General features: G+C 36.0%; 2 protein-coding genes across 2 annotated transcripts; one reads left to right on the forward strand and one right to left on the reverse strand.

The window, feature by feature from the left end:
• Positions 1 to 1,378: 1,378 nt before the first annotated feature.
• Positions 1,379 to 11,319, forward strand: LOC125654618 (zinc finger CCHC-type and RNA-binding motif-containing protein 1-like). The gene is made up of 6 exons (XM_048884611.2): positions 1,379 to 1,586; positions 2,998 to 3,106; positions 7,356 to 7,463; positions 8,693 to 8,799; positions 10,328 to 10,397; positions 10,712 to 11,319. The coding sequence occupies exons 1-6, from the start codon at positions 1,474 to 1,476 to the stop codon at positions 10,847 to 10,849; spliced, it is 645 nt and encodes a 214-aa protein (XP_048740568.1). The 5' UTR covers positions 1,379 to 1,473; the 3' UTR covers positions 10,850 to 11,319.
• LOC125654617 (solute carrier family 35 member E3-like) lies at positions 11,315 to 25,885 on the reverse strand. The gene is made up of 6 exons (XM_048884610.2): positions 25,378 to 25,885; positions 22,569 to 22,679; positions 20,294 to 20,455; positions 18,917 to 18,999; positions 16,531 to 16,643; positions 11,315 to 16,318 (listed from the first exon to the last, which is right to left on the reverse strand). Exons 1-6 carry the CDS (start codon positions 25,765 to 25,767, stop codon positions 16,239 to 16,241), a joined length of 939 nt encoding a protein of 312 aa, XP_048740567.1. The 5' UTR covers positions 25,768 to 25,885; the 3' UTR covers positions 11,315 to 16,238.
• Between the last annotated feature and the right edge of the window lie 1,581 nt (positions 25,886 to 27,466).

A 27,466-nucleotide genomic window follows, 5' to 3' on the forward strand; every position in this document is an offset into this window, starting at 1 on the left:
TTATTTAGCAGTCTCAGCTAATATAGAATTTATTATGTAGCAGTCTCAGCTAATGTATGATTTATCATGCAGCAGTCTCAGTTAATATAGGATTTATTATTTAGCAGTCTCAGCTAATATAGGATTTATTATGTAGCAGTCTCAATTAATATAGGATTTATTATGTAGCAGTCTCAACTAATGTATGATTTATTATGTAGCAATCTCGGCTAATGTATGATTTATTATGCTATTAAATAAAACTGCATCTTCTCATCAATTTAATCTGAATCTGATACAAATATCAATTAGCTATCATTTGACAAAATGATTTCCACTTGAATGATTAAATGGGTCAATGATTCTAAAAAGTTAATAAATTGATATGTATCTTCATTCTTTGTTCAAAGATCTTAAGAATGCACTGTTCTATTAAAAATTCAACAGAAGGGAGAAAATGCAACAGACTTGGCCAAAATTCGAACCTGGGCACCCGGCCCGTGAATCTCTATTAGTCAAGCGCTCTACCGAGTTATCTCAGCCACCGACAATGGACTCCCGTCTGAATGCTACAAGTCTATTCTCAGTTTTATCGTCTTGAAGCCAGGGGGCAATCACTCTCACCCATCAGAGAGTATATATATACATCCAAGTCCCAACGTGGGCACCAACTTCCAACAAAAATTGTTTTGGTGCTGCTGATCAGGATTCAAACTCAGGACCTTTGGCCTTGCAGTCTATCGATAGAACTTAATCCTATAAGAGACACACATAATTATATATAACACAATATGTTATTGATCTTCATTAATTTAGAAATTTATAGGTCCTTGCTTGAATCATTCAAACAAAGAGGCAAAACTCCTGGGAGAGTTCCAAATAGATTAAAATTGCAACATCATCTACGGTGACCCACAATGGTTACATACAGCAAGTTTCAGTCTGATATGCGAGTGACAGAGAAATGAAAACCTCGAATAGACGGACGTACAGACATCGCTCTACCATAATTATATGGTCTAAAGAGTTTACAAACGCATGTATAGATTATTATAGAATTTTCTGTATTGAACTTATCTGTTCTCCACACTATATAGCAGATGATTTGTTTCGGGGATAGCAAAATTATGATTACCAACATTTTAACGGATCTGCTTCCAAAACATGAAAACCAAGTCGCGTACTCCTAAGCCTAGACATTTTGATTTTTCGCGGGAAATTTTTATGACATGGGGATCGAGATTCCAGTCATGAATAAAATGATAGCACTTTTATTTATTTATTTCTGTCTTTTCTAAATTTTTGATAACGAGAGAAAAGAAGAAAGAAAGAAAAAAGTATTTGATCCATCAGAGACATAAAATGTTCGCTGACAGAGCGTAATCCGGAATTATAAACGTTCCAACGATTTTGTATTTTGTAGACCTCTGGCGATATCCCGTTCTGAAATAGGCTCAATCGATATATAAACGATAGTATTTCATTATTTTCCAAATGAGCGGAGGACTTGCTCCTAGTAAAAGCACAGTGTATGTGGGCAATCTGCCATTTTCCCTAACGAATAATGACATCCATAAAATATTCGAAAAATACGGGCGGGTAGCCAAGTAAGTCCATGTTTATCTGTTTATGTGTGCTGTGCAACACCCCAACAGAGAAAGTGTGACAGTTTGTATGTGTGCAATGCAACACCCCAACACTGGCAACAGAGAACGTGTTTCACAGTTTGTATGTGTGCTGTGTAACACCCCAACACTGGCAACAGAGAACGTGTTTCACAGTTTGTATGTGTGCTGTGCAACACCCCAACAGAGAAAGTGTTTCACATTTGGTGTGTGTGCTGTGCAATATCCCAACAGAGGAAGTGTTTTACAGTTTGATCTATTATAAATAGTATTTCGTACTTTAGTTTAGGTTCCAGTCAGATGGCCAAGCATGACTGTGTTATGTGATCCCTTTGCTTGTGACTGGTTTGTAACATTAAGTTTAACTTTTTTTTGAAAACAGAAAAGCCTAAACTTTTATTTTGGATGAAAAGCCTATCGGTCTATCTCAGAGCTGTTTACATGTATGAATTGTCCGTATTTTCCACGGATTTTTAAGTCAAAATATGCTCTACGGATTCACATTGAAAATCCACGATTTAACGTTCCACGAATCTGGGGGAAAAATCAATTCCCGAAATTTACCGATTGGTATGATAAAAAAGCTTGTCGATTGAATTAAACTGGCTCCCTGCTGATTGGTGCTACACCGAAGAGAGAAGTGAGGTCAATAGGGAGCCAGTTTAGTCAATTAAAGTTACCATTGTTTAAAGTGCACAATTGATATATGTCAAACTTTTAAAAAAGCATGGATGTCAAATGCCAGATTGACGAGAATGCAAACAAAACATCCAAACCCATTCAGAGGTTGAAAACAAGAGAATATATGCCCAAATTATAAGGACTCATACAGGGTGCATTCACGCTTAGTACCAGGTATATTTCAAATTGGACATTTCATGTATTATGTCTTTTCATTTATTTACACTTTTCCCCTCTGTATAGTTTACTTTATGCATGTCTGTTGTTCTTGCATGCCCTTAATGGGGCCCAAATTTTAAAAAAAGACAAACACAAAACAACAGTCTCATTCTCACAACTTTCACTTTGTTTCAACCAGAATTTAACCATTGTTTCTGTCCTTATTAATAAAGTTTTCTGTTGGTCTTAAATCAGTAGCTTGGATATTTCATTTCACAACTTCAAAGTTTGAACGGTGTTGAGCCCCTACTTATGTTGAAAATAAAGTGGACATTTTGGCAGTAAGAACAAAAACAATTTCTCATCTTCATAAATGAGCCACGGAGACCCCATGGTCAACAATAGTCTTTATGGTTTTCTTTATAGTTTGATTTTTTCTTTGATCGTTCAGGGTTTGGCAACTCAGTTTCTTTACCATATTTTGGTCGAATTCACACATTGTTTAACTGGGTGTTTTGCTCTTGCATAATATCTTTTTTTTATATTCTTCCAGAGTTACAGTTTTAAAGGATGATTCAAGAAGAAGTAAGGGTGTGGCGTTCATCATGTTTATAGAGAAGGATTCAGCCTACAAGGCTGTTCGTGCCCTGAACAAGACAGAGGTACGGAATCTTCTTGCCGTTACTGAGAGATTTATTTCTCTAATATTAATGTAATGCTTTCATGTGTCACTGATACTGCACTATGACAAGTTAACTGTATGTTCCAAGTCACTGTTCTTGCAGCATGTTTTGTAGGACCCTGGTGTTACAATTAGCATTAGACAAGTTCATATTAATTTGAGGAAATGAGTAATTATAATTGTTGAAAATCTTGGATAATTACTGCCATGGATAGTGTTCAGGCCTTAAAATGTCTCTCCATCAACCCGAGATCAACAAGAGGATCAATGAATTTAAAACATAAGTCTGTCCATTGTGCTAGTAAAAAATCATGTTTCATTTATGAAAAAACAAGGCCTTCACCCATAATAGACCACTTAACCTACATGTAGGTTAATACGTCAGTTTTTGATAAAGAGTCTGATATGTTATACTTACTTACTTAATCCTCTTCGTGCTTGAAAGCACATAAGGCCTTCACTGAGGATCGCCATCTCTGTCTGTCTGCTGCCATGTTCTGAATCCGGCCCCAAGTCCATCCACACTCCTTCATCTCTTTCTCTACTGATCGCCGCCATGTTTCCTTTGGTCTCCCTCTATTTCTCTTTCCTGCTGGTGTCCCTCTCAGGGCAATCTTTGGAATTGATGTTGCTCCCATCCTGTGGACATGGCCGATCCATTTCCATCATGTCATCTTGATCATCTCAGATATTGGTGATGTTGACGTTCTCTGATATAGATCTTTGTTGCTGATGGTGTTGGGCCAGAAGACCTTCAGAATCCGTCGTAGGCATTTGGTCTGGAAGACATCCAATCTGTGGACAATACCTTTGGTCACCTTCCACGACTCAGCACCATATAGGAGGACTCCAATAATGTTACTCTTGAATATCCTGATCTTGGTCTTGATGCTGATGGCTGTTGACTTCCAGATGTTCCTCAGGCTTGCGAAGGCTGCTCTTGCTTTGGCTATTCTGCTCTCTACATCAGATGTTGAATCCCCATCGGCTGTGATCTTACTGCCGAGGTAAACAAACTCTGAGACTTCCTCTACTACATTGTTCCCAATAGTCACTTCTCTTTCTGTTTTGTTGTTAACTTTCATGATCTTCGTCTTTCCGGCGTTGATGTTGAGACCTATCTGGCTGCCGTAGTTTGCCAAGTCGGTTGTCTTCCCTTGGATGTGTTGGAAACGATGAGCCAGGAGTGCGATGTCATCTGTGAAGTCTAGATCTTCTAGAGACTTTTCAAATGTCCAAAGCAATCCCCTGTTGTTCTGACTGGTTGTCTTCTTCATCACCCAGTCAATACACATCACAAAAAGTAGGGGAGATAGTAAACATCCCTGTCTCACTCCAGTCTGTAGTGGGAAGCTGTTTGTGAGGTTTGTGCCACAGATCACTCTGGCCTGGAAGTCCTGATAGAGCATCTTGATGATGGTTATGATCTTGTCTGGTATTCCGTAGTGTGCCATGATCTTCCACATTGCAGGTCGATGGATACTGTCAAATGCCTTGGCGAAGTCTATGAAATTGGCATATACTGTGGCGTTCCATTCGTTACTCTGTTCCATAATCTGTCTCAATGTGAAGATATGGTCTGCGCACGACCTTCCTCTCCGAAACCCTGCCTGCTCATTCCGTAGGAGAGGGTTCACCATGTCTGTTATTCTGTTCAAGATGACTCTGCAGAGGACCTTGCTTGTGATGGACAGTAGCATGCATCCCCTCCAGTTGTTGGTGTCTGTCAGGTCTCCTTTCTTGGGCAGCTTCACAATCAGGCCAATTTTCCATTGGCTGGGTGCTGTCTCTGTCTCCCAGATGTTCTGCAGGATATCCGTCAGTACTCTTGGTGTTACCACGTCCTCTGCTTTCAGCATCTCTGCGTGTACCTGGTCACATCCCGGTGCTTTTCCATTTTTGAGGGTCCTGATGGCTTTGGTGACCTCTTCCAGTGTTGGTTTATCAGTGTCTATATCAAGGACTTCATCCGAAGGGCTGATCTCTGCTTCTGCTGATGGGTCCTCTCTGTTGAGCACTCGTTCAAAGTGTTCCTTCTAACATGTTAGCTCCTCTTCCGTACAGCTTGTCAGTTCCCCATCCTGTTTCCAGACTGGTATTTCTGCATTCTTGAAGCCTCCGCTGAGAGATTTAGAGATATGGTATAATGTGCCCATATCCTTTCTAGCAGCTGCATCCTCTGCATCAGTAGCTAACCTCTTGATGTAGTCCTTCTTTGCGCTCTTCTTGACCTCTTTGTCCTGTTGAGAATATGTTCTCTTCAAGCTCTCCTTCAGCCTTGGTGACTTAGTTGACAGAAGTTTGCTCTTCGTAGCTTTTCTCCTTACAATCATATCCCAGGTTTTGGCTGATATCCATTCTTTCTTCCTCCTTCTCAACCCAAGTGCCTCCTGTCCTACTTCCATCATCACTGTGTTGAAGTCATCTAGGTCGAGTTGCTGTTGATCTTGTAGCACCTCGAATCTGTTCCTGACTTTCAGCTGGAATGCTCTCATTATCACTGGATCTTTCAGTTTCTGTACATCAAAAAGCAGTGATCTTTGTTCCCCTTTCTTGGCTTTCCTCAACTTCAGTTTCAGCTTTGTCAGGATAAGAGAATGGTCACTTCCAGCATCAGCTCCCCGTAAAACTCTTACATCTTGTAGTGTCCCTCTCCATCTCTTGTTTATAGGACATGGTCTATCTGATTCCTGGTCTGCCCATCTGGCGATGTCCATGTCCATTTGTGGATGTTCTTGTGCTGGAAGATGGTGCCTCCAATGACCAGGTTATTGTCCTTGCAGAAGTTGACAAGTCTGCTTCCATTGTCATTGATGATACCACATCCTTGTTTTCCCATCACCCGTTCTTTTCCTTCATTGTTTGTCCCAACTTTTGCATTGAGATCTCCTAATAGCAGAAGCATGTCGTGAACTGGTGTCTCTTCCACTGTCGTCTGAAGTTGGTCGTAGAATGCCTCTTTCTCTTCCTCCTCGGAGTCTTCTATAGGAGAGTAGCAGATAACGACTGTCAGCTTGGCATACATACTTTGAATGAAATCTTGAAGTCAGAATTCTGTCACTCACTGGCTTCCATCCAATCATGCATCTACTAAGTCTTCTGTTGGTCATAAGACCTACTCCTCTGCTATGATGGTCATCCTTCTTTCCTGAATAAATGATGGTATGTGCCGTAGCTAACTTCCAGGATCCACTTCCAGTCCACCTCGTTTCACAAACTCCTAGCATCTCGATGTTATTCAACTCCATCTCCTTGATGACTTGTGCTAGCCTTCCTGTTTGTTAGAGGGTGCGTGCGTTCCAGCATCCAACTCTACATACGTCTTTAGGGGTGAGAACGTCTGCCGTCTGGATGTCAGTGTCCTGTCGGCTTTGGCTGTCATCCGTCATGGATCCAGTATCCTGGGTAGCGTCTATCCTCTCCCCAGTTCCAAGTTCCTCAGTGTTTGTTTCTGTAACGGGTTCGGTTTTTTACATGGCAGGGTTGCTGGCCCTGCGCACAACCCTCCTCCTTTCTCATCCGGGCTTGGGACCAGCCATGGCGGAGTTCTGATATGTTATAGATGTTGCAAAAAATTTAGAGAAAGCAACAACTCTATTTCAATCTTTGATTTTGATTCAGATTATCTGTCTAATAGTTCTGAATAAATTAAAATTAATTATCAAAACTTACATTTTGATATCTTTTGATAGTAAACATTAATAATGTATTACATATCATCATTAGTCACCAGAAGGACAGCAAATCTAGAACAGGACCAGTAACTCTGCATGGTTACTGGTCATGTAGACCACTGAGTTAAAAAATTAGTCACAAGAAGGACAGCTAGACAAATCTAGAACAGGACCGGTAGCTCGGCATGGTTACTGGTCATGTAGACCACTGAGTTAAAATTAGTCACAAGAAGGACAGGTAGACAAATCTAGAACAGGACCGGTAGCTCTGCATGGTTACTGGTCATGTAGACCACTGAGTTAAAATTAGTCACAAGAAGGACAGGTAGACAAATCTAGAACAGGACCGGTAACTCTGCATGTTTACTGGTTTTGTAGACCATTGAGTTAAAATTAGTTACAAGAAGGACAGCTAGACAAATCTAGAACAGGACCGGTAAATCTGCATGGTCACCGGTCCTGTAGACTAGTGGGTTAAAATGCTAAGGTGTGTACATTGGTCATAGATATGTTGAATTATATGTGTTAATTATTTTATCATATTTCATGATGTAGATGTTTGGTAGGACTATAAAATGCAACATTGCAAAAGACAATGGCAGGACTACAGATTTTATTCGGAGGAAAAACTATCCTGACAAATCCAGATGCTATGAGTGTGGTGTAAGTATTTAAATGGATTTAAAAAAAAAACTTTAGACAAATCCAGGTGCTATGTGTGATGTAAGTGTTAATTTAAAGGAAAAAACTCTCAAGAAATCTTGAAGTTACGAGTGATCTGGTTTAAATATTAGAAAACAACTTTTCCACATCTTAATACATGTACTGTGAGTGTGGTGTAAGAACAAAAGTTAGAAAATGCAGATCCAGATGCAGAAACATGAAAAAGGAATTTTTAACAAAGAACAAGATACGACTGTATACATAAAAAGGCCCAAAAAATTTCTTTCTATAAAATGTGTCTGGAATTAACTTTAATCAGTATTTTAAGAAAGTAAAATATATGCCAGGTATACTATGTCAACAAAATCAGAATGATATTCCTAAATGGATAGCATTATGGCATCATGAATAAGACATTTCCCACCTTTTTCTCAAAATAAGCCTGAAAACTGTCAAATGACATACAGATTATTGCTCAGGAAAAGATGTGCGCATTTGTTGAGCAAAATGAAAATGATATATATTGTGAATTATTTTACAATGAAAAATATGCTTGAATATGAATTTGCTCGACGCATGCGCTGTATGTTTTCTGAAAGGAAAACCACCTGAATTTGTGGATATTTTCTTTGAAAATGGCATTTTTGCAATTTTAAACCAACTTCAAGCTCTCGTCATATGACACAGATCATTTTGCTGATCAAACTGAGCGGATTTTGGGTTTGTTAATCCATTCCTTATTTGAATGCCAAGTTTGAGCTACAAGTGAAATCATCAATATTTTGGGACAAATGACTTTAGAAACTGTACCTACTTCTTAGTTGATGACCCAAACTTGCCTCCCCAGACTGTTTCTGATGAGGAAAATACAAGTTGACTTTGATTCTGAATTTCTTTAATGGAAGAGGCATTTTTTATGTTGAGTTATCCCCCCCCCCCCCCCCCTGAAATCTGTACACCACTGTATTAAAGATTTTGAAATTATAGAATGATACATATCAATTATCAATTTCAGATAAAATGTACCTGTTATGTATGCATAAATCAACACTTCATAGTTCTATAGGATCTAATTATGAGTTGTTTATCAAAGATATAATTTATCAGAAATGTAATAATTCATCAGAAATGTAATAAATTATCAGAAATGTAATAATTCATTAGAAATGTAATGATTTATCAGAAGTGTAATTATCATTATTAGATCTGAAATGAAATCATTTTTGTAGGAAGAGGGTCATCTAAGTTACAAGTGTCCAAAAAATCTTCTTGGTGAAAGGGAACCACCTCCTAAAAAAGAAAAGAAGAGAAAGAAGGAAGATGAGGAGGAATACAGGTACAGATTCACTGGGTGTCTAGTCAGACCAGGACTGGACATCAGATGACCGGGACAGGACTGGACATCAGATGACCGGGACAGGACTGGATGTCTGATGACCAGGACAGGACTGGACATCAGATGACCAGGACAAGACTGGATATCAGATGACAGGGACAAGACTGGACATCAGATGACCGGGACAAGACTGGACATCAGATGACCAGGACACAACTGGACATCAGATGACCGGGACAGGACTGGACGTCTGATGACCAGGACAGGACTAGACGTCTGATGACTGTGACAGGACTGGACGTCTGATGACCAGGACAGGACTAGACATCAGATGACTGAGACAGGACTGGATGTCTGATGACCATGACAGGACTGGACTTCTGAATTAATGTCCATGACAGGACTGGACTTCTGAATTAATGTCCATGACAGGACTGAACTTCTGAATTGACCACAATGTTCAATCAGAGTGGGGCAGGACTGGACGTTTGAAACTGTACACCACATTTAGTGATCAGATATTCAAAACATAACCTGTTCATGGTTCAACTTCTTACAGCCGTTTATTTATCTACCAACAATTTCAAACTAATCAATGTCTACTCATTCTGTCACCGATCTGCACCTAAAACTCCAAGAAGTGTTGTAGACTCACTCCTTGTTGATGATACAAATATATTTGTCCTTATTTTGTGAGGTGTTTTATTCACAAATTCATAAAACTGACTTTATCTTTTCTCCATGGAATATATTTAGGATTTTTAAATATTCAGAATTTCTTGTACCTCTAAGAAAGTGGGAACTGTAAAGTTACTTTCGAAATACAACATGAAATTACGCATTGAATTTTTGGTTTTGGAGACTGTCAATCCTACAAAACAACTGAACAATTATCAAAAAGAAAAACAGATATTAGTTAATTTCACAAAAATTACTTATCAATTAAAATTCAGTTTATACAACTTATGGACTTCGATGTTATATTTGGAACAATATTAAAATTGCAAGCAGAAACTATGGACCAAGCATTATGGAGTTACTAGAAATTTCCATATGTCTGATTCAAGATTGAAGAAATGAACAGGCATATTTCATTTATTCAAAAATTATCAAAACTCGTTTCTTTTGTAAGATCAAAATCAAACATCGATAAATGTAACCACTATTTACATGTACGGATTTACTTTATATTGTATTACATGCATTTTATGTAAAAGTTGTTATTTTAAAAAAGAAATATTGCCCGACTTAGATCCACCAAAGCATGTCCACCCCTTTACTCTCTTTTCTGCTATTTCAGGATAGTTAATAGGGAACCAAAGTAGGTTTATGATTAATTTCACAATAATTACTAATCAAGTCAAATTCTGTTATAGCTTACAAACTTGATCATATACAGGTATATGAAACAATATCAAATGTGTAAGCAGTAACTCTGGAGTGTCTCGGAGTTTGTTGTCAAAATCTATTACTTTTATACAAGTAGATACTAGCCATCAAGTTACTAAAGCAGGTTTGTCATTTATAGTGAAGAAGAGGAAGAGAGTGAAACAGAAGACCCAGCCCTGGAGAGTTTGTCTGCAGCCATCAAATACCAGGTACACACATTTTGTAGATGCCGAACTGTAGCTCTCTGAAAAAATATTGTGACAGATCTGTCGACCACCATCTTTTTTCAGAGAGCTACAGTTCTGCAGCTAATCTTGTCGTATATAAAATGGCCAGAATTATGATTGCATGTAATTCTTGCAACGTAAAGGGAAATTCTAAAAATACATGTAGATATAAGAGAAAGCATTCCCCAAGAAAATACATTGATTTGTCCCGCAAAATAGTCACACACCCCTCCTGAAATATGCAATATCTGTACAATACTATTTAATGTTTGTAATTATCCCCCCTTTATATGCAGCAACACCAGATGGAGCTGGAATCTATGAGATATGCAGCCACTTCCTCCTCTTCTGTGCACGAGGAAGAGGAACCCAAGCGTAAAAAATACAAGAAAGATGCTTACTTCAGCGATGAGGAAGAGTTTGATGACGGTTGACCCAAAGTGACCCAGTCAAGCGTGTTAATGAGTTGACATATTTTATGTTCGCATTTGATGTAGATTTGATTGTAGTTGCAAGAAATGTTCGAGTTCAAGTGTACAAATCTCCAAACCAATGTACAGACTTTTTCATGGTAAAGTTGATTGTGTACCTTGGATAAGGAACATATGCAATTACATACATTTGTATTGAAATATAGTGCACTGTTCAGGTCTACTTGTTCAAGCCAATTCAACAGGGCAGATTTTTCAAAAATTCCTGTTGTTGCAAAATTTCATTGCAAGATTTCAATAAAATCATACATGTAGATGGTGTGCATTTCAAATGCTGCCAACTTCCTCTGTAAGTGCAGTTATACTGGTACACATACCATATGGGCATTGTTATTATGGTAGTTGAGGGTAAACTCGACACATATCACCATATGTTCCTGCCATATTTAAATAAAATAATCCATGAGATTTTGCATAAATTGAATTTATTCTCAGCAACAACATGTATGCAACACTGGTTGTGGTCGCCTCATGTCAACATAATATCAACACGATGGTGTGATAATTGTAGAGAAATCAATTATGACATGAATTTTATCGACACAATGATGTGATAATTTTAGAGAAATCAATTATGACATGAATTTTCTTCTGTTAACATGTGAACCCTACAGCAAATACTATGGACATGAAGAAAATAAAAGTGATCTCGCATAATTTACATGTAACTTTAACATCCAGGTGGTAAATAAACTGCTGACAATTGATTTAAAATACACACACATGCTCGCACACACACACACTAAACAAAAACAAAACATACAAACATCAGAAGCAATATACAATGTATATTATGTCCTTATTTATTTGACCCCATATCTACATTCAGATCTGACACTTGGGATGTTGAGTATTGATGGTTATATATATGTGTGTGTGTGTATATATATATTTGTGTGTGTGTTTATATATAATTATATATACACACACACACCAGTGATTTGTTCAGTACTCTTTATTTATATATAAGATCAGTGCCTCATTCTATACACTTTTATTAGTTAGGGCTATACGGACCATGGGATATCAGTCTGAATAGCTCATTGGTTAGAGCACCTGACTAGTATTGCAGGAGTCCCGGGTTCGATTCCTGGTCCAGTCATAGATTTTCTCCTATACTACATTTGGTGCCGTTGACCACTCCTGCACTACAGGTTGTCCTGCCAGGGGCAAACAGAATCTGGGTTGTGTGTCATTGAAGGAGGTAGGAATGTAGTAGCTGGCACTGTACGGACCGTGGATAGCTCAGTGGTTAGAGCACCTGACTAGTATTGCAGGGGTCCTGGATAGCTCAGTGGTTAGAGCACCTGACTAGTAATCCAGGGGTCCCGGGTTCGATTCTCAGTCCAGCCATGGATTTTCTCCTCTCCTATGTTACATGTATATATTGTTGATTATTTTATTACTCTTTATGTTTGAATGTCTGTGTATTAAGGAAGGTCTGGTTTGGGAAATGAAGTGACCACTTGACTGGAGCATCGCATTAAAGGGATTAAGCAAGAATTATCCAGGACTCGGATCAACTGACCTCCTCATCAACCCCCAAACAACTACAAAGTTATTTACTTTTATCATATACGCATCAATAATCCGTGATTTAATGCTGTAAAATTCAGAGTGTGATCTGAATTTCTGGATTCTCTGAGAAATGTATAATGCCATAATACATGTACATGAATGCATGTTTTTGTTGAAAGTGAAGGACTGAGTCACAGAAAAATTGCGAACACAAAAAAATCATTTCACTGTTTGTCTTTCTGATAATTAAGAATTTACTCGTCTTATAAACATGTATCTTAAAAATACAGAAGGGGGTATGTACATGTGATGAATATATCATTACTACAGGTACTGTATCTTGATCTGAAGACTTGGATCATATCTCCTTGACGTTTCACGTCTCGTTTAATCTGATAATCCATGCCTGTCAACGCGATGTGATCCGACTCTTCGGATCAAGGTTACTGTAGACTAGTAATAATATATGTACATTTAGTTTTCAGTTTTCTCTATAATCAATGCTGACAATAAACAAATTTCAAATATAAGATATACATGCAACTCACAAGAATTATAAACAAAAATCATTATTGATGATGTCTACTTCAGAAAAAATAACAATGAGTATCAAACCTGCATGTAGTTCAAACGCGGTACTTTCTCCATCAAAACAATACACCATTAAAATTCAGGTAATATAAACACGATATACATGTACTTTCACCATAAAAAAAATTACACCAGTAAAATTCATATCCGATATACAATTATCTTTCTTGATGCAATCAACAGGTTGAAAGTTCACAAAATAATCAAACAAATGCTGTCAATGTACCTGTACATGTAGGTGTCACCGAGTAACACTAATATTGATTTCAATGTGGGACTATACCGATGACTAGATGGGACTTATCGAGATCACTAATTAGTAGACGACTCATGCATTCTCAAACACTATACAGCTGTCCAATGGCATGAAATTCATTTTTGAAAGTACACAAGGGCGTTAACTGATATCATTCCAATGCACAATTTCCGAACACAGCAATAAGCATTTGTACCCACCGTGTACCAAGAGTTCCACAAGGGAAATTACTATTGGGCAACTCGGAAATTGTGTAATGGTAAGACAAAGGTGAAAACATAAGAAGTAATGATCTCTTTTGAAATCCGAACCAAGAGTCCTTGATTTATCTAATGAGTTGTAAATAAAATGCTCCTTAATTCTAGAGAATTTTAGTATGCCTTATTTATGCCATTAATCTTGTCCTCACTGAATGTTTTTAATCATACATTGTGTAAGATGAAGATGGCTGATTGTGTTGGAAGTTTTCACTCCGGTAGACATCGACTACGTTTTATCTATCGAGCATCAGGTAAATCTTACAATATTTCCATTCTGATTGACCATTATGCAGACCAGAAAAAAATCATAATTTACATTTCAGTATTGAAAACATGCATTATAGGAACTGTAATAGTTCACACATTCATGTCGGTGTCAACAATGTTTCAGTTTATGTCAGTGTCAACAATGCTTCAGTTCATGTCAGTGTCAACAATGTTTCAGTTTTTGTCGGTGTCAACAATGCTTCAGTTTATGTCGTTGTCAACAATGCTTCAGTTTATGTCGTTGTCAACAATGCTTCAGTTCATGTCGTTGTCAACAATGCTTCAGTTTATGTCGGTGTCAACAATGCTTCAGTTTATGTCGGTGTCAACAATGCTTCAACAATGCTTCAGTTTATGTCGGTGTCAACAATGCTTCAGTTTATGTCGGTGTCAACAATGCTTCAGTTTATGTCAGTGTCAACAATGCTTCAGTTTATGTCAGTGTCAACAATGTTTCAGTTTATGAACTTGATGCAAAAATGAATAAATTATAAACATAAAACAACTGAAGTACAAAATTATGCATTACAAAACTAAACTCATATAAGTTAGTAAATACTGGCTTTTCCTAACTCGTGTCAATAATTCACCAATATATATATATAGATTTAATAACCCTGTAATATTGAAGAAATCAACACCAGAGAAATGAAGTCGAAAACAAATTAAAATACATAAATAGTCAAGCTATGTAAAACCCCCTACATTTTATTTTCTATCAGTTTGGTGTAATATATATGGGAGGACAGTGTGTAGCTTTATGTTAAGGACAGGTATTAGACAGTGGATAATAAAGTACACAGCTATGGTATATATATGCTACGCTTGTCCACAACTCTCATGTACATGATGAATAGTTTCTGTGGAAACGAGGGGGTTATTTATATTCGGTCTATAAATAACCCCCTCGTTTCCACAGAAACTACATGATGAATATCTGTGTGCATACTTGAAGTCACATGACTATGATGCTGTCATTTGCTATTCCAAAAGGAGGCCACAGTGACCTACTTTTAGGTTGTGACACATTCCCCTCCTACAATGCATCAACAGACCAAGTGTATAATGATGACCCTAAGCCTCCCAGTCTGACCCAGTTAGATTGCATAATGATGACCCTAAGCCTCCCAGTCTGACCCAGTTAGATTGTATAATGATGACCTTAAGCCTCACAGTCTGACCCAGTTAGATTGTATAATGATGACCCTAAGCCTCACAGTCTGACCCAGTTAGATGTATAATGATGACCCTAGACTTCCCAGTCTGCTGGTGAGTCTAAATAATTGTTGATCCTCTATCGTGATGTTGAAGCAGAGCTGATGTTTCCACGATATTGTTAAATGTGTCATATACCATCTTACCATTAGCTTTTCTTGTGAATTTGAAATAATTATTTCGAAGTTAAAACCTTCAACTCCTAGTTAAAAAGATTATCATGTAGCTTATACATGTACATATATTTATCCAAGACATTAAAGGGTCTGATTCTCGATTTTCCCACATTTTTTTTTTTTTTTGCTTTAATTTAATGATCAAAATCTACAGTGTAATGTGTTTGATTTCACAAACAAATAGTTATACATTATCACAGAAACTGATCTTAGAGAGTTTTTTGTTTCTTTTGTAAACAAACATTGTGGTATGTTATTGTTTATGAAGTTTTCAAAAGAAATGGATATCGATCTAAGTTTAAAATATCCATCACATTTCATGTATGTCATTTAAAAGTAAAATTTCTGACTGTGCAAAATTAAGATGCTTTCAAATAACAAAATTAACATTTCACTGGTTTGTTTGTAAACACAAAAAGACTTGAGTCTTTGTTTACATAACATAGATTTAACTTAGGCTTAAATATTGCTTTTATTCTTGCATTTAGAAGGTCAAACTTTAGGCTGTCAATATTAATTGAGTTATATTTCTAATGCTTAACATCAAAAAGAAAAAAAAAATTAAAAACATAAACCAGTCCCTTTAAAAGGGAATTCCTGTGAATTATCAAGAAAATATTATAAAGTTTTATATGATAAACAACTATTTGGGAATACTGTCTTCTCCCTGTCCAGTTTACATCGAGCTAGAAATGAGAAGATGCCCGATTCCTACATTTAGGACTTGTTCACAATAGGGAGAGGGCGACTTTGTTCATAAAAACATTAGGACTTGTTCACTTGTTTCCAACTGAGTGACCTGTTCATAATCATTAGGACTTATCCACAACAGGGTTGACCGTTCATAATCTTAGGATTTGTTCACAACTAAGTTGACCATTCATAATCATTTGGACTTGTTCACAACTGGGTTGACTGTTCATTAACATTAGGACTTGTTCACAACTAGGTAAACTGTTTATGAACATTAAGACTTGTTCGCAAATGAGTTGACTGTACATAAATTAACATTAGGACTTGTTCAGAACTGGGTAAACTGTTTATGAACATTAGGATTTGTCCACAACAGTAGGAAGTTGTGTGGTAGGACTTTGTTCCTTTAGTTTGAAATGTGTGTATACTGTAACACCTACAATTAAAACAAAGAGTCATTAGTGACCATGCAGTACAATTGTAATTTCTACACAAAGTATACACACCTACATAATATGTATATTAAAACCACAGAATTATCTAATTATATACTGATAATAAGGAAAATGTATAAATTGAAACAAGTATCAATTCAAATACATAATTATTATGGTAAATATTATGAAATGCTTGAAGCTCTGGGTTTACCTGTGAGAGTGAAAATGATCCCCGACAATTGTAGGAATGAGAGAGAGTCGTGAAATATTAGCCAACCCATCAACAGCGTCACGCAGAACTTTAGATGTCCTGCCATATTGTATCTGGTTATTGTTAAGGCCTTATATATATGGTTCTGTTTCATTCGGTTAAAAAACAAGCAGTATGCAAGGTTCTGTCATGCAGGTTCATCAGTCAAGAAGAGTCCTCACTGATATCAGAGTTTTCTGAAGTCTAGGACCTAGCAGAAATAAAGAATTTTCTGAAGTCTAGGACCTCAAGAAATAAAGAATTTTCTGAAGTCTAGGACCTAGCAGAAATAAAGAGTTTTCTGAAGTCTAGGACTTAGCAGAAATAAAGAGTTTTCTGAAGTCTAGGACCTCGAGAAATAAAGAATTTTCTGAAGTCTAGGACCTCAAGAAATAAAGAGTTTTCTGAAGTTTAGGACTTAGCAGAAATAAAAAATATTCTGAAGTGTAGGACCTCGAGAAATAAAGAATTTTCTGAAGTCTAGGACCTCGAGAAATAAAGAATTTTCTGAAGTCTAGGACCTCAAGAAATAAAGAGTTTTCTGAAGTCTAGGACCTCGAGAAATCAAGAATTTTCTGAAGTCTAGGACCTCAAGAAATAGAGAGTTTTCTGAAGTCTAGGACTTAGCAGAAATAAAGAGTTTTCTGAAGTCTAGGACCTAGCAGAAATAAAGAATATTCTGAAGTGTAGGACCTCGAGAAATAAAGAATTTTCTGAAGTCTAGGACCTCGAGAAATCAAGAATTTTCTGAAGTCTAGGACCTCGAGAAATCAAGAATTTTCTGAAGTCTAGGACCTCAAGAAATAGAGAGTTTTCTGAAGTCTAGGACTTAGCAGAAATAAAGAGTTTTCTGAAGTCTAGGACCTAGCAGAAATAAAGAATATTCTGAAGTGTAGGACCTCGAGAAATAAAGAATTTTCTGAAGTCTAGGACCTCGAGAAATAAAGAATTTTCTGAAGTCTAGGACTTCGCAGAAATAAAGAGTTTTCTTAAGTCTAGGACTTAAGTTAGCAGAAATAAAGAGTTTTCTGAAGTCTAGGACCTCACAAAAATAAAACTTGTCTGAAATCTAGAACCTCGCAGAAATAAGAAGTTTTTAAAGTCTAGGACCTCACAGAAAAAGGAGTTTTCTGAAGTCAAGTACCAGTGGCAGAAATAGAGCTGTCTAAAGTCTAGAACCTCACAGAAATAAGAGTTTTAGAGGTAAAGTTACTCAGTGCCAAGTCAAAAGTATCTCGCCGTGAACCTCTAGCATGCTGGAGTAGGGTAATGACAATATATCTCTGGACATCTGTCCTGGCAAGCCTATTTTTCAATGTAACTGACTGAGGTATTTTTCTGTAGTTTGTTGCTGATTATAGTGGCACATGGAATTGGTTTAAAATGATAAACTTATCAGTGGGGTTTTGTGAAATATTTGATGATCTTGACCAATAAAAACATTGATGATTGCTAAGATTTACAATTACTTTCATCTTCTCTAAAATAAAGAAGAAAAGTTACAACTCTAGATTCACAGAAACACATTAGCTAGATCAGTTATATTTATTTTACATAGTGTATTCACACCTCCAACCACCCCCCCCCCCCCCCCCCCCCCGACCTCTATGGATATTTTCCACTATAAATATGAATTAATTTATAAACCTAAACCAATATTTTCATTGGTCAAAGTGTGAAAGCTCTGCACACCCATCACTGGTTACCCATGGAAGTTTCTCGTTGATTTTCTTCATCATCACAAGGGGGCGTGAAATCGGAGCTGTGTGGTTTAATGTGACAAGACATTGAATCCTAGACTTATTTCATTATTATCATCAAACTTTGTGTATGATAGAAATATATCTTTCACAGAAATTTTATTCACTGGATAAAATGAAGAAAAGACAAAATTGATAAAGTATTGATATTGAAAAGGTTTACATTTTCCATAAATAATCAATTATTCATAATGAAAATTGATGTTGTCAAGGGTGATAACTTCTATGCTGGTAATTTCTATATTACATGTCTATTATGTACAATGATTTCCCTGGTTTTCCCTAATATCCACAATTAATTTATGCATAATTACAAAGTAGCAGTGTTTTGAAACTGTGGACATTTAAAATCGGTCATTTTAACAAATTTTTAGTATTTCTATTAAGGTGGCAACATACACATTTTCTTTGGTTATTGATTTATTGGTTAAATTAATCTATACTAAATGGAAATTTATAATAGTCTTTTTTATTTTAATGATACATATTGATAATTCATATGAGGATGGAGCTACCTTTAGAACAATTTTATCATTTTTTTATGTTATTCTGTATAGATTTTCCATGTTTTAATTATCAAAGGATACGTCATAGGTGAGGTATTGCCAATGATCCAAAATATCGACAGATTCACGCAGAATGCAATAACTCCCGACAAAAAGACAGCACCCTGGAAGAAAACCACAATAATTACAGCACATATTCAAAGTGAACAGATTCTCAGAAAATACAACAGTACATATCTAAAGTTAACAGGTGCTCAGAAAATACTACAGTACATACTTAAAGTGAACAGGCACTCAAACAGACAAAAGCTCTGAACATGCTTACAATCAGTTGATTTAAGCATGTTATTTTATCTATCAGTCTCCATCTTTATGTGAATTTAGAATTTTCTGGAAGCCCATTGGCCTCAACAGTCATCTATGTATTACACAACGAATAATTTGCAGGTGATTGGGTATAAGTTGCATGTTAATGATGTAAGACATGCGTAATAAATACTCTGAGAACTAAATGTTGACCTTCTCCGGATCAATACTGATGATCAGTACATGAACTAGCTGTCAGTCTTTATCACCATCTTGTAGCCCAGACAAATATTCCAAACTTTTTTTAATTTTGCACAGGTCACAATTTACTATACTACTCAAACTAGCTATCCTTCCACTATGTCAGGTAGATGTTCCAGAGTACAGAAACTTTTTAAAGATTTAATGATTTTTTATAAAATTACTTATTTACACTTAATACATAACCATTGGCTCTGAACTCCTGACCCAAGAGTTTTGAGTTTTACGAATTTGGTAAAAGGTATCTAAGGCTTGGCTCATTTTGAATATGCACCAAAATGTGCAGAAGTATGAAAGATTGCTAAACATTGAACAGTTTTACTTTGACCATGATAATATCAATTTAGTCCAAGGGATCATGAAATTCGCAATTCTAGTTTTGTTTGTATGAGCCACGATGACGAGTTAGATTCGTGGTGGAAGCCTCCACACTCATTATAGTTATATGTGTCTGGTGAATGTTCAGCACTAAAGATATAGATATCTAAAGATCACCCACGCATCACAACCTGTACTTATGTATACCTATCTGTTCCTCAGCCCCTGGGCCCCGAGTAAGGTTGTGATCCATTCCTAATGGGGAGGGGACCGTGAAATTGACCCATTTGTTTCCCTATTGCATAAAGATGTTCTTAACAAAAATAAGAGGACATTAGCTCTGTAGTTTCTGAGGTAAGGTTAAAATGTTCAAGAGCTGACAAATGATGGACTAAGAACATTAACAGAGCACAATGTTCAATAGGTGACTCAGCTGTCTGAAATAATCAGAAAGGACGCTACACAAAATATTAATACATCTGGTTTATTACTATGTTCACACAAAGTATAACAAGTTTTAACCTCGTTGGAGCCAGAGGCATCTCTGATAAGACTGAAAAAGAAAAAACTTACTAGAGTATTCATGTCCCAGTGACCCATGGCTCCGTGAATGCTGTTGACGGGGACCTCAATGAAGGGTATCACAAACATGAGGAGGAAAGCTGACAGAGGAGCCTGATAGTACAGCAACTGCATGGAGTTTATCTGTAGTTCATGCTGTTTCTCTCCCACCCACTGAAAGTCACATACACAGGTAGTAATTAGGTACTGTAATACTGTCACATACACAGGTAGTAATTAAGTACTCTGTAATACTGTCACATACACAGGTAGTAATTAGGTACTCTGTAATACTGTCACATACACAAGTAGTAATTAGGTACTGTGTAATACTGTCACATACACAGGTAGTAATTAGGTACTGTAATACTGTCACATATACAGGTAGTAATTCGGTACTGTGTAATACTGTCACATACACAGGTAGTAATTAGGTACTGTAATACTGTCACATACACAGTTAGTAATTAGGTACTGTAATACTGTCACATACACAGGTAATAATTAGGTACTCTGTAATACTGTCACATACACAGGTAGTAATTAGGTACTGTAATACTGTCATATACACAGGTAGTAATTAGGTACTCTGTAATACTGTCACATACACAGGTAGTAATTAGGTACTATAATACTGTCACATACACAGGTAGTAATTATGTACTGTAATACTGTCACATATACAGGTAGTAATTAGGTACTCTGTAATACTGTCACATACACAGTTAGTAATTATGTACTGTAATACTGTCACATACACAGGTAGTAATTAGGTACTGTAATACTGTCACATACACAGGTAGTAATTAGGTACTGTAATACTGTCACATACACAGGTAGTAATTAGGTACTGTAATACTGTCACATACACAAGTAGTAATTAGGTACTGTGTAATACTGTCACATACACAGGTAGTAATTAGGTACTGTAATACTGTCACATACACAGGTAGTAATTAGGTATTCTGTAATACTGTCACATATACAGGTAGTAATTAGGTACTCTGTAATACTGTCACATACACAGGTAGTAATTAGGTACTGTGTAATACTGTCACATACACAGGTAGTAATTAGGTATTCTGTAATACTGTCACATACACAGGTAATAATTAGGTACTATGTACTGTCACATACACAGTTAGTAATTAGGTACTGTAATACTGTCACATACACAGGTAGTAATTAGGTACTGTAATACTGTCACATACACAGGTAGTAATTAGGTATTCTGTAATACTGTCACATACACAGGTAGTAATTAGGTACTGTAATACTGTCACATACACAGGTAGTAATTAGGTACTGTAATACTGTCACATGCACAGGTAGTAATTAGGTACTATGTAATACTGTCATATACACAGGTAGTAATTAGGTACTATGTACTGTCATATGCACAGGTAGTAATTAGGTACTCTGTAATACTGTCACATACACAGGTAGTAATTAGGTACTCTGTAATACTGTCACATACACAGTTAGTAATTAGGTACTGTAATACTGTCACATACACAGGTAGTAATTAGGTACTGTAATACTGTCACATACACAGGTAGTAATTAGGTACTATGTACTGTAATATGGTACTGTTACAGACATGGTGCTTATGTATTTTCTGACATATCACATGGAGATAGGATACAAAAACATAATACAAAATCAAAGTGTCCTATCTTTGTAAAATTCAAATTTATATACCCCTGTGGCTTAATTCAGTATTTAAAAAAAATCATAATCATTACTAAAAGATGTACATAACAGATGTGTATTTACAGCATTCGTAACACCTGTCAGCACACGTTCTTCCTGTGATATTGTTCACTGAATCTCCATTACATGATTACATACTGTTAGTAGAGCAGAGACTAAATGTTAGACATGTTTGTAACATCATGAACAAGCAGGACCTCACCACTGTTAGCACACATTAAATGATACACATGTTTGTAACATCATGAACAAGCAGGACCTCACCACTGTTAGCACACATTAAATGATACACATGTTTGTAACATCATGAACAAGCAGGACCTCACCACTGTTAGCACACATTAAATGATACACATGTTTGTAACATCATGAACAAGCAGGACCTCACCACTGTTAGCACACATTAAATGATACACATGTTTGTAACATCATGAACAAGCAGGACCTCACCACTGTTAGCACACATTAAATGATACACATGTTTGTAACATCATGAACAAGCAGGACCTCACCACTGTTAGCACACATTAAATGATACACATGTTTGTAACATCAAGAACAAGCAGGACCTCACCACTTGATATAAGGATGTGACCAGCACTCCAATGGAAGCATAGAATATTCCTAGCAGGTTAAACTTGATATCATAATATGAATATAAAAACACTCCTACTGCTATAGGGACCTGAAAAGAGAATTTTACAGTCAATATCATAAATTGTATAAAATATATACATATATAAATGAATCATCAAAAACTCGACTACTCAGAAGTTTAAGATAGAATCCGTTAAATTTTTGCTTTGCGACTGTCTGTTGACATGAAATGTTGTATGTGTAAAGTCATTTTTAAAATTACTGTTATTGATTTGAACTCTAGACTCACTGAATCTGATAACTGAGACAAAATGTTATAATTTAAATAGATTATGATCAACATATCATTTAATTCCATCACTGATGTACATTTTTCCTTATCAGTTTACTTATTAAATGACAGGTGCAGATTGTTACATAACCACAGTTGACCCAAAACAATGACATGTCAGCTGTTCTTAATGTGACTTATTTTGTCTGCCATCAAATTCAGTATTTCACTGGTTCAAATCGATCCTGATATGTCAGCCACATATCTCCATCAGAGCAAGCTGACTAATTTAATTGCTAGTGATCATATAGCTCAGTTGGTAGAGCACCTGTTTGTCATTATATATAGTATTCACATTGTTTTTGTGCATGAGTATTGATGATTTCAAGGAGTGTGACCCAACATCCTGGTCATCACACTGTGGTTTTCTGAATCCGTACATCACCACATTGGGATTTACTGAATCTGTACACCACACTGTGGTTTTCTGAATCCATACATCACCACACTGTGGTTTTCTGAATCCATACATCACCACACTGTGGTTTTCTGAATCCGTACATCACCACACTGTGGTTTTCTGAATCTGTACACCACACTGTGGTTTTCTGAATCCGTACATCACCACACTGGGATTTACTGAATCCGTACACCACACTGTGGTTTTCTGAATCCATACATCACCACACTGTGGTTTTCTGAATCCATACATCACCACACTGTGGTTTTCTGAATCTGTACACCACACTGTGGTTTTCTGAATCCATACATCACCACACTGTGGTTTTCTGAATCCATACATCACCACACTGTGGTTTTCTGAATCTGTACACCACACTGTGGTTTTCTGAATCCGTACATCACCACACTGGGATTTACTGAATCCGTACATCACACTGTGGTTTTCTGAATCCGTACATCACCACACTGTGGTTTTCTGAATCTGTACATCACCACACTGTGGTTTTCTGAATCCACATCATCACTTCCTGAAACTCATGTAACAATTTTTTTTGAAGAAGTGATTGACTGTGTCACATACATTCACTGTATGTTTGTCACTTTGCTAATTATTATCATACATGTATAACATTTACTTAAAGATACATAATTACAGGGTTTGAAACTAACTTGAAAACTTTGGTATTTATGTGGGCTACTGGATCTTGCAATTATAGGGGCCCACATCAAAATGTAGTCGTCCACTGACTAAAGCACTTTTTATTTGAAAAGTATTTTCATAATAATATGTTTTGTTATGCTGTTTGGTTTATACGACATGCAACCGGCAACAAACAATCGGGACCCTGTGACATTTGATGGCATTACAGAAAAGAGTATCATGGTGAATACGATAAGACAAAAAGATAACAGAAGTTTGAAATCATGGAAGACCAACCGACCACAACACGACACCCCATGTATGCGACGAGCATATTTCCAAGCCTTTTTCCCGAAGAAGAGGTATCAAGTATTAACTCACAATACAAATAAGTGACGTTCGCTTCCGCATTTTCTAGCCACAGTCGGTTAGTCTTTCATGATTCCAACAACTTCCATTGTCTTTTTGTCTTATCGTAATCACCCTGATACTCATTTAAGTCTGTATTTTTTGTTTCTTAGGTTCACTGACCCCATTTATAAATCGCCCTATTGTCGGTAATTCAAAATTACTTACATGCTTTGCAGAGGAGTGATTCTAAAAGTTAATTATGAAGCGCTTTGCAGATCACGAAAAGAAAGAAAGAAAAAAAATGAAATGATCTGACATAATCGAAAAGCAAATATTTATTTCGTAAATTTTCTAATCACCATGTGGACAACTTGAACTGTAATTTTAATTCGCCCACTCGGAAATTTAATCGCATATGGCGAGTGGGCGACTATTAATTTCAAACCCTGAATTATGGGGGTATTTATAACTTGATCCAAAGAGTTGAAATTTGAAAAACGTAGATTTGAAAGGCATAGATTATAAACTCGTCGCTTTGCATCTTGTTTGATCAAATAATTTGTACCTGTCAAATTAACGAGATCAAACTCTTTCAATCAAGCTATTTTAGTAATATATGCATAATATTATGGTAATCATGTATGAATGTATATACCACTGGCCTAACACATACAGTACATAAAACATGGCATTTCTGCCACTGGGGCTCTGTTGTCAGATATTGAAGCTTTGCATTATTTGTTCCCAATTATGAAATTGAAGTTTTGTGTTATTTATTCCCGAATAATAAATCATATAAATAAAATCCACCATCAAAATCAGGTGTACATACTTTTTTCAATGTACAATTGCACATATCATAAACCTTTATTAAAATGACGAAAAAATCGGATTTTGGTGGTGAATTTTATTTATATAATTTATTATCACAAAACTTCAATTTATTAATTGGGAACAAATAATACAAAACTTCAATATCTGACAACCGAGCCCCTATGATTTCTGCAGCAAAGCAAAAGCAAATCCATCACATGTTTGTAAATAGTGCAGCATTTTACTTACTACTGTTAATTTAACACTTGTTGAAAACGTTTTAGTGTAAAACATGGTCTGTATCACCATGATGCACGGAGTCGTCAGCATCTTGATAAGCTGGTATGTTCCGACAGTGTTCGACTCTAGGGACAAATTAGTAAACACCACAAAACCGCAAAACGTCAAAGCTAACGGCACCATCTTAAAAATGGGAACACTTTTAGGCTGAAAAATATTGAATTTTTGACAGACGAAAAGTCCCACTGTTGTTACGATGAAATGAAGACACGTTAAACTGACATTTGGGAATCCATGCACCGTGTAAATCCATTTGTTTAACAGCACGATTGAAATGGAGGCAACGATGTTTAAAACAATTGCAAATGTCACAAAGGAATTTGAAGGTGGAGAGTGCATCGTTGAACTGTGGTGGGAATATGGGTAACAGAGGTAGCAGGCTGGGTTGTGTACCGTTGTCGCTTATGTCATCGCAGAATGTTGGGGAACGACTTCCTGTTTCGACCCCTTACATCATTGTCTATAACATTAGGAGTGGATCAAGGGGAACGGTGATCCCGATACATGTTTTGTGATCGGAAAGATTATTGCCTGCCTATCCATCCGTGAATTGAGCATGAAAATCTAAAATAATTATTTCAAGGGTCAAAAGTATTTCTGCAGTGCTAATTTTCACTGTATATTCATTGTACAACTTTCATTTTTAAAACCTCAACAAAATTTGATAATTAAAGTTATCACTATGAAATTTTCCGAATATATACAGAATTCACTCAAGATTCGTGACAAATGCTACTTTTAGTGTTATTTTTTGTGGGTCGATTTATGAATTACTAGGCATAGACTTTTTAAAATGTGTAAAATTAAGTTCAAATAAAGTTCTTACAACATGACTATCCTATGCATAATTTGTGAAATTTTTCTCTGCAGAAGAAATATTTTCATGATAGGTGCTTTAAAAAAATGATTTATTCAATGATTTACAGATGTGGATATATAATGAAAATTATCAGTGCAGAAATACTTTTGACTCTTGAGTGTATTATATTTGGCCTATTTAAGACATTCACCCCGACTTGTGAAATTTTTGAGCGGTACACGTTGTTTCCTACACATTAATTTTTAAAATTATCAAAAAAAAATTATAATAATGATAATAATAATAATATCCTTTATTTATACAGGATTGCACAATTAGTTGTATAAACTAGTTTACATTGTGGTCCTGTCTATAACATATATACATATCTTAGCTACAAACTCTTTTTTATTCAAAATCCAAAAAATTGACTCAAAGTACTGCAATCATTGTCATTCTGAAGAGGAAACAATAGAACATATTCTGTGAGAATGTGATTTTTTACAATTATTCCTAGCAGAATTTGAGCATTTTTTAGAAGATAAGATTGATTTACAGATAGCTATTACAAACAAAAAATCTTTTATTCTTGGTTTTATTGAAAATAATAGTCTGATACAAAACACTATTGTCTTATGGCTTAAATACTATGTGAACACAGCAAGATGCACTGAGAAGTCCTTGGGTGTGTGTGCTGCAATTTCACAAATGAATTTTTTTTTATGAAACTCAAAAATTTATTTCGTAAAAAAATGGTAAAAAGGAAAAGTTTGATGCCCAATGGAATCGATGGAACCTTCTGTTTACTTAACTTCTCTCTCTTCTCTCTCTCTCTCAAATCCCACATACCTTCAGCTCATATGCTTTGTTTCTTTCTTCTTTTTTTTTCTTCTTCTCTGGATATAATATTATTGTATATTTGATATACCGGTATGTGCACAAAAATAAATAAATAAATAAATAAATAAATATATATATATATATATATATATATATATATATATATATATATATATATATATATATAAAACAAAAACAAACATATATACATATCGAGAACATTTATCACAAAACATGGAAATATTACAATTTATATACATACAGATAGGAACTAAACGAAAAGAGACAATAAACACACGGGTACCATTGAGGATCAAAATAATGTTTTAGATAGGTGACACAGCCATTATAAACAAGCTGAGCTGGATTTTGAAAAGGATGTTACAATCTGAATTAGAG

Source organism: Ostrea edulis, chromosome 7 (assembly GCF_947568905.1).
Source record: "Ostrea edulis chromosome 7, xbOstEdul1.1, whole genome shotgun sequence".
Lineage (NCBI taxonomy): Eukaryota > Metazoa > Mollusca > Bivalvia > Ostreida > Ostreidae > Ostrea > Ostrea edulis.

What these genes read in the sequence shown, in the direction of transcription:
- LOC125654618 (XM_048884611.2), top strand. Translation starts at nt 1,474, where the DNA reads ATGAGCGGAGGACTTGCTCCTAGTAAAAGCACAGTGTATGTGGGCAAT. An exon ending in GTGCCCTGAACAAGACAGAG is followed by an intron (nt 3,107 to 7,355) that starts GTACGGAATCTT and finishes TTCATGATGTAG; the next exon opens with ATGTTTGGTAGGACTATAAA. An exon ending in GAAGATGAGGAGGAATACAG is followed by an intron (nt 8,800 to 10,327) that starts GTACAGATTCAC and finishes TGTCATTTATAG; the next exon opens with TGAAGAAGAGGAAGAGAGTG.
- LOC125654617 (XM_048884610.2), bottom strand. Translation starts at nt 25,767, where the DNA reads ATGCACTCTCCACCTTCAAATTCCTTTGTGACATTTGCAATTGTTTTA. An exon ending in TCACATCCTTATATCAAGTG is followed by an intron (nt 20,456 to 22,568) that starts GTGAGGTCCTGC and finishes TGTGACTTTCAG; the next exon opens with TGGGTGGGAGAGAAACAGCA. An exon ending in ACTGGGACATGAATACTCTA is followed by an intron (nt 19,000 to 20,293) that starts GTAAGTTTTTTC and finishes GTTTTCTTCCAG; the next exon opens with GGTGCTGTCTTTTTGTCGGG.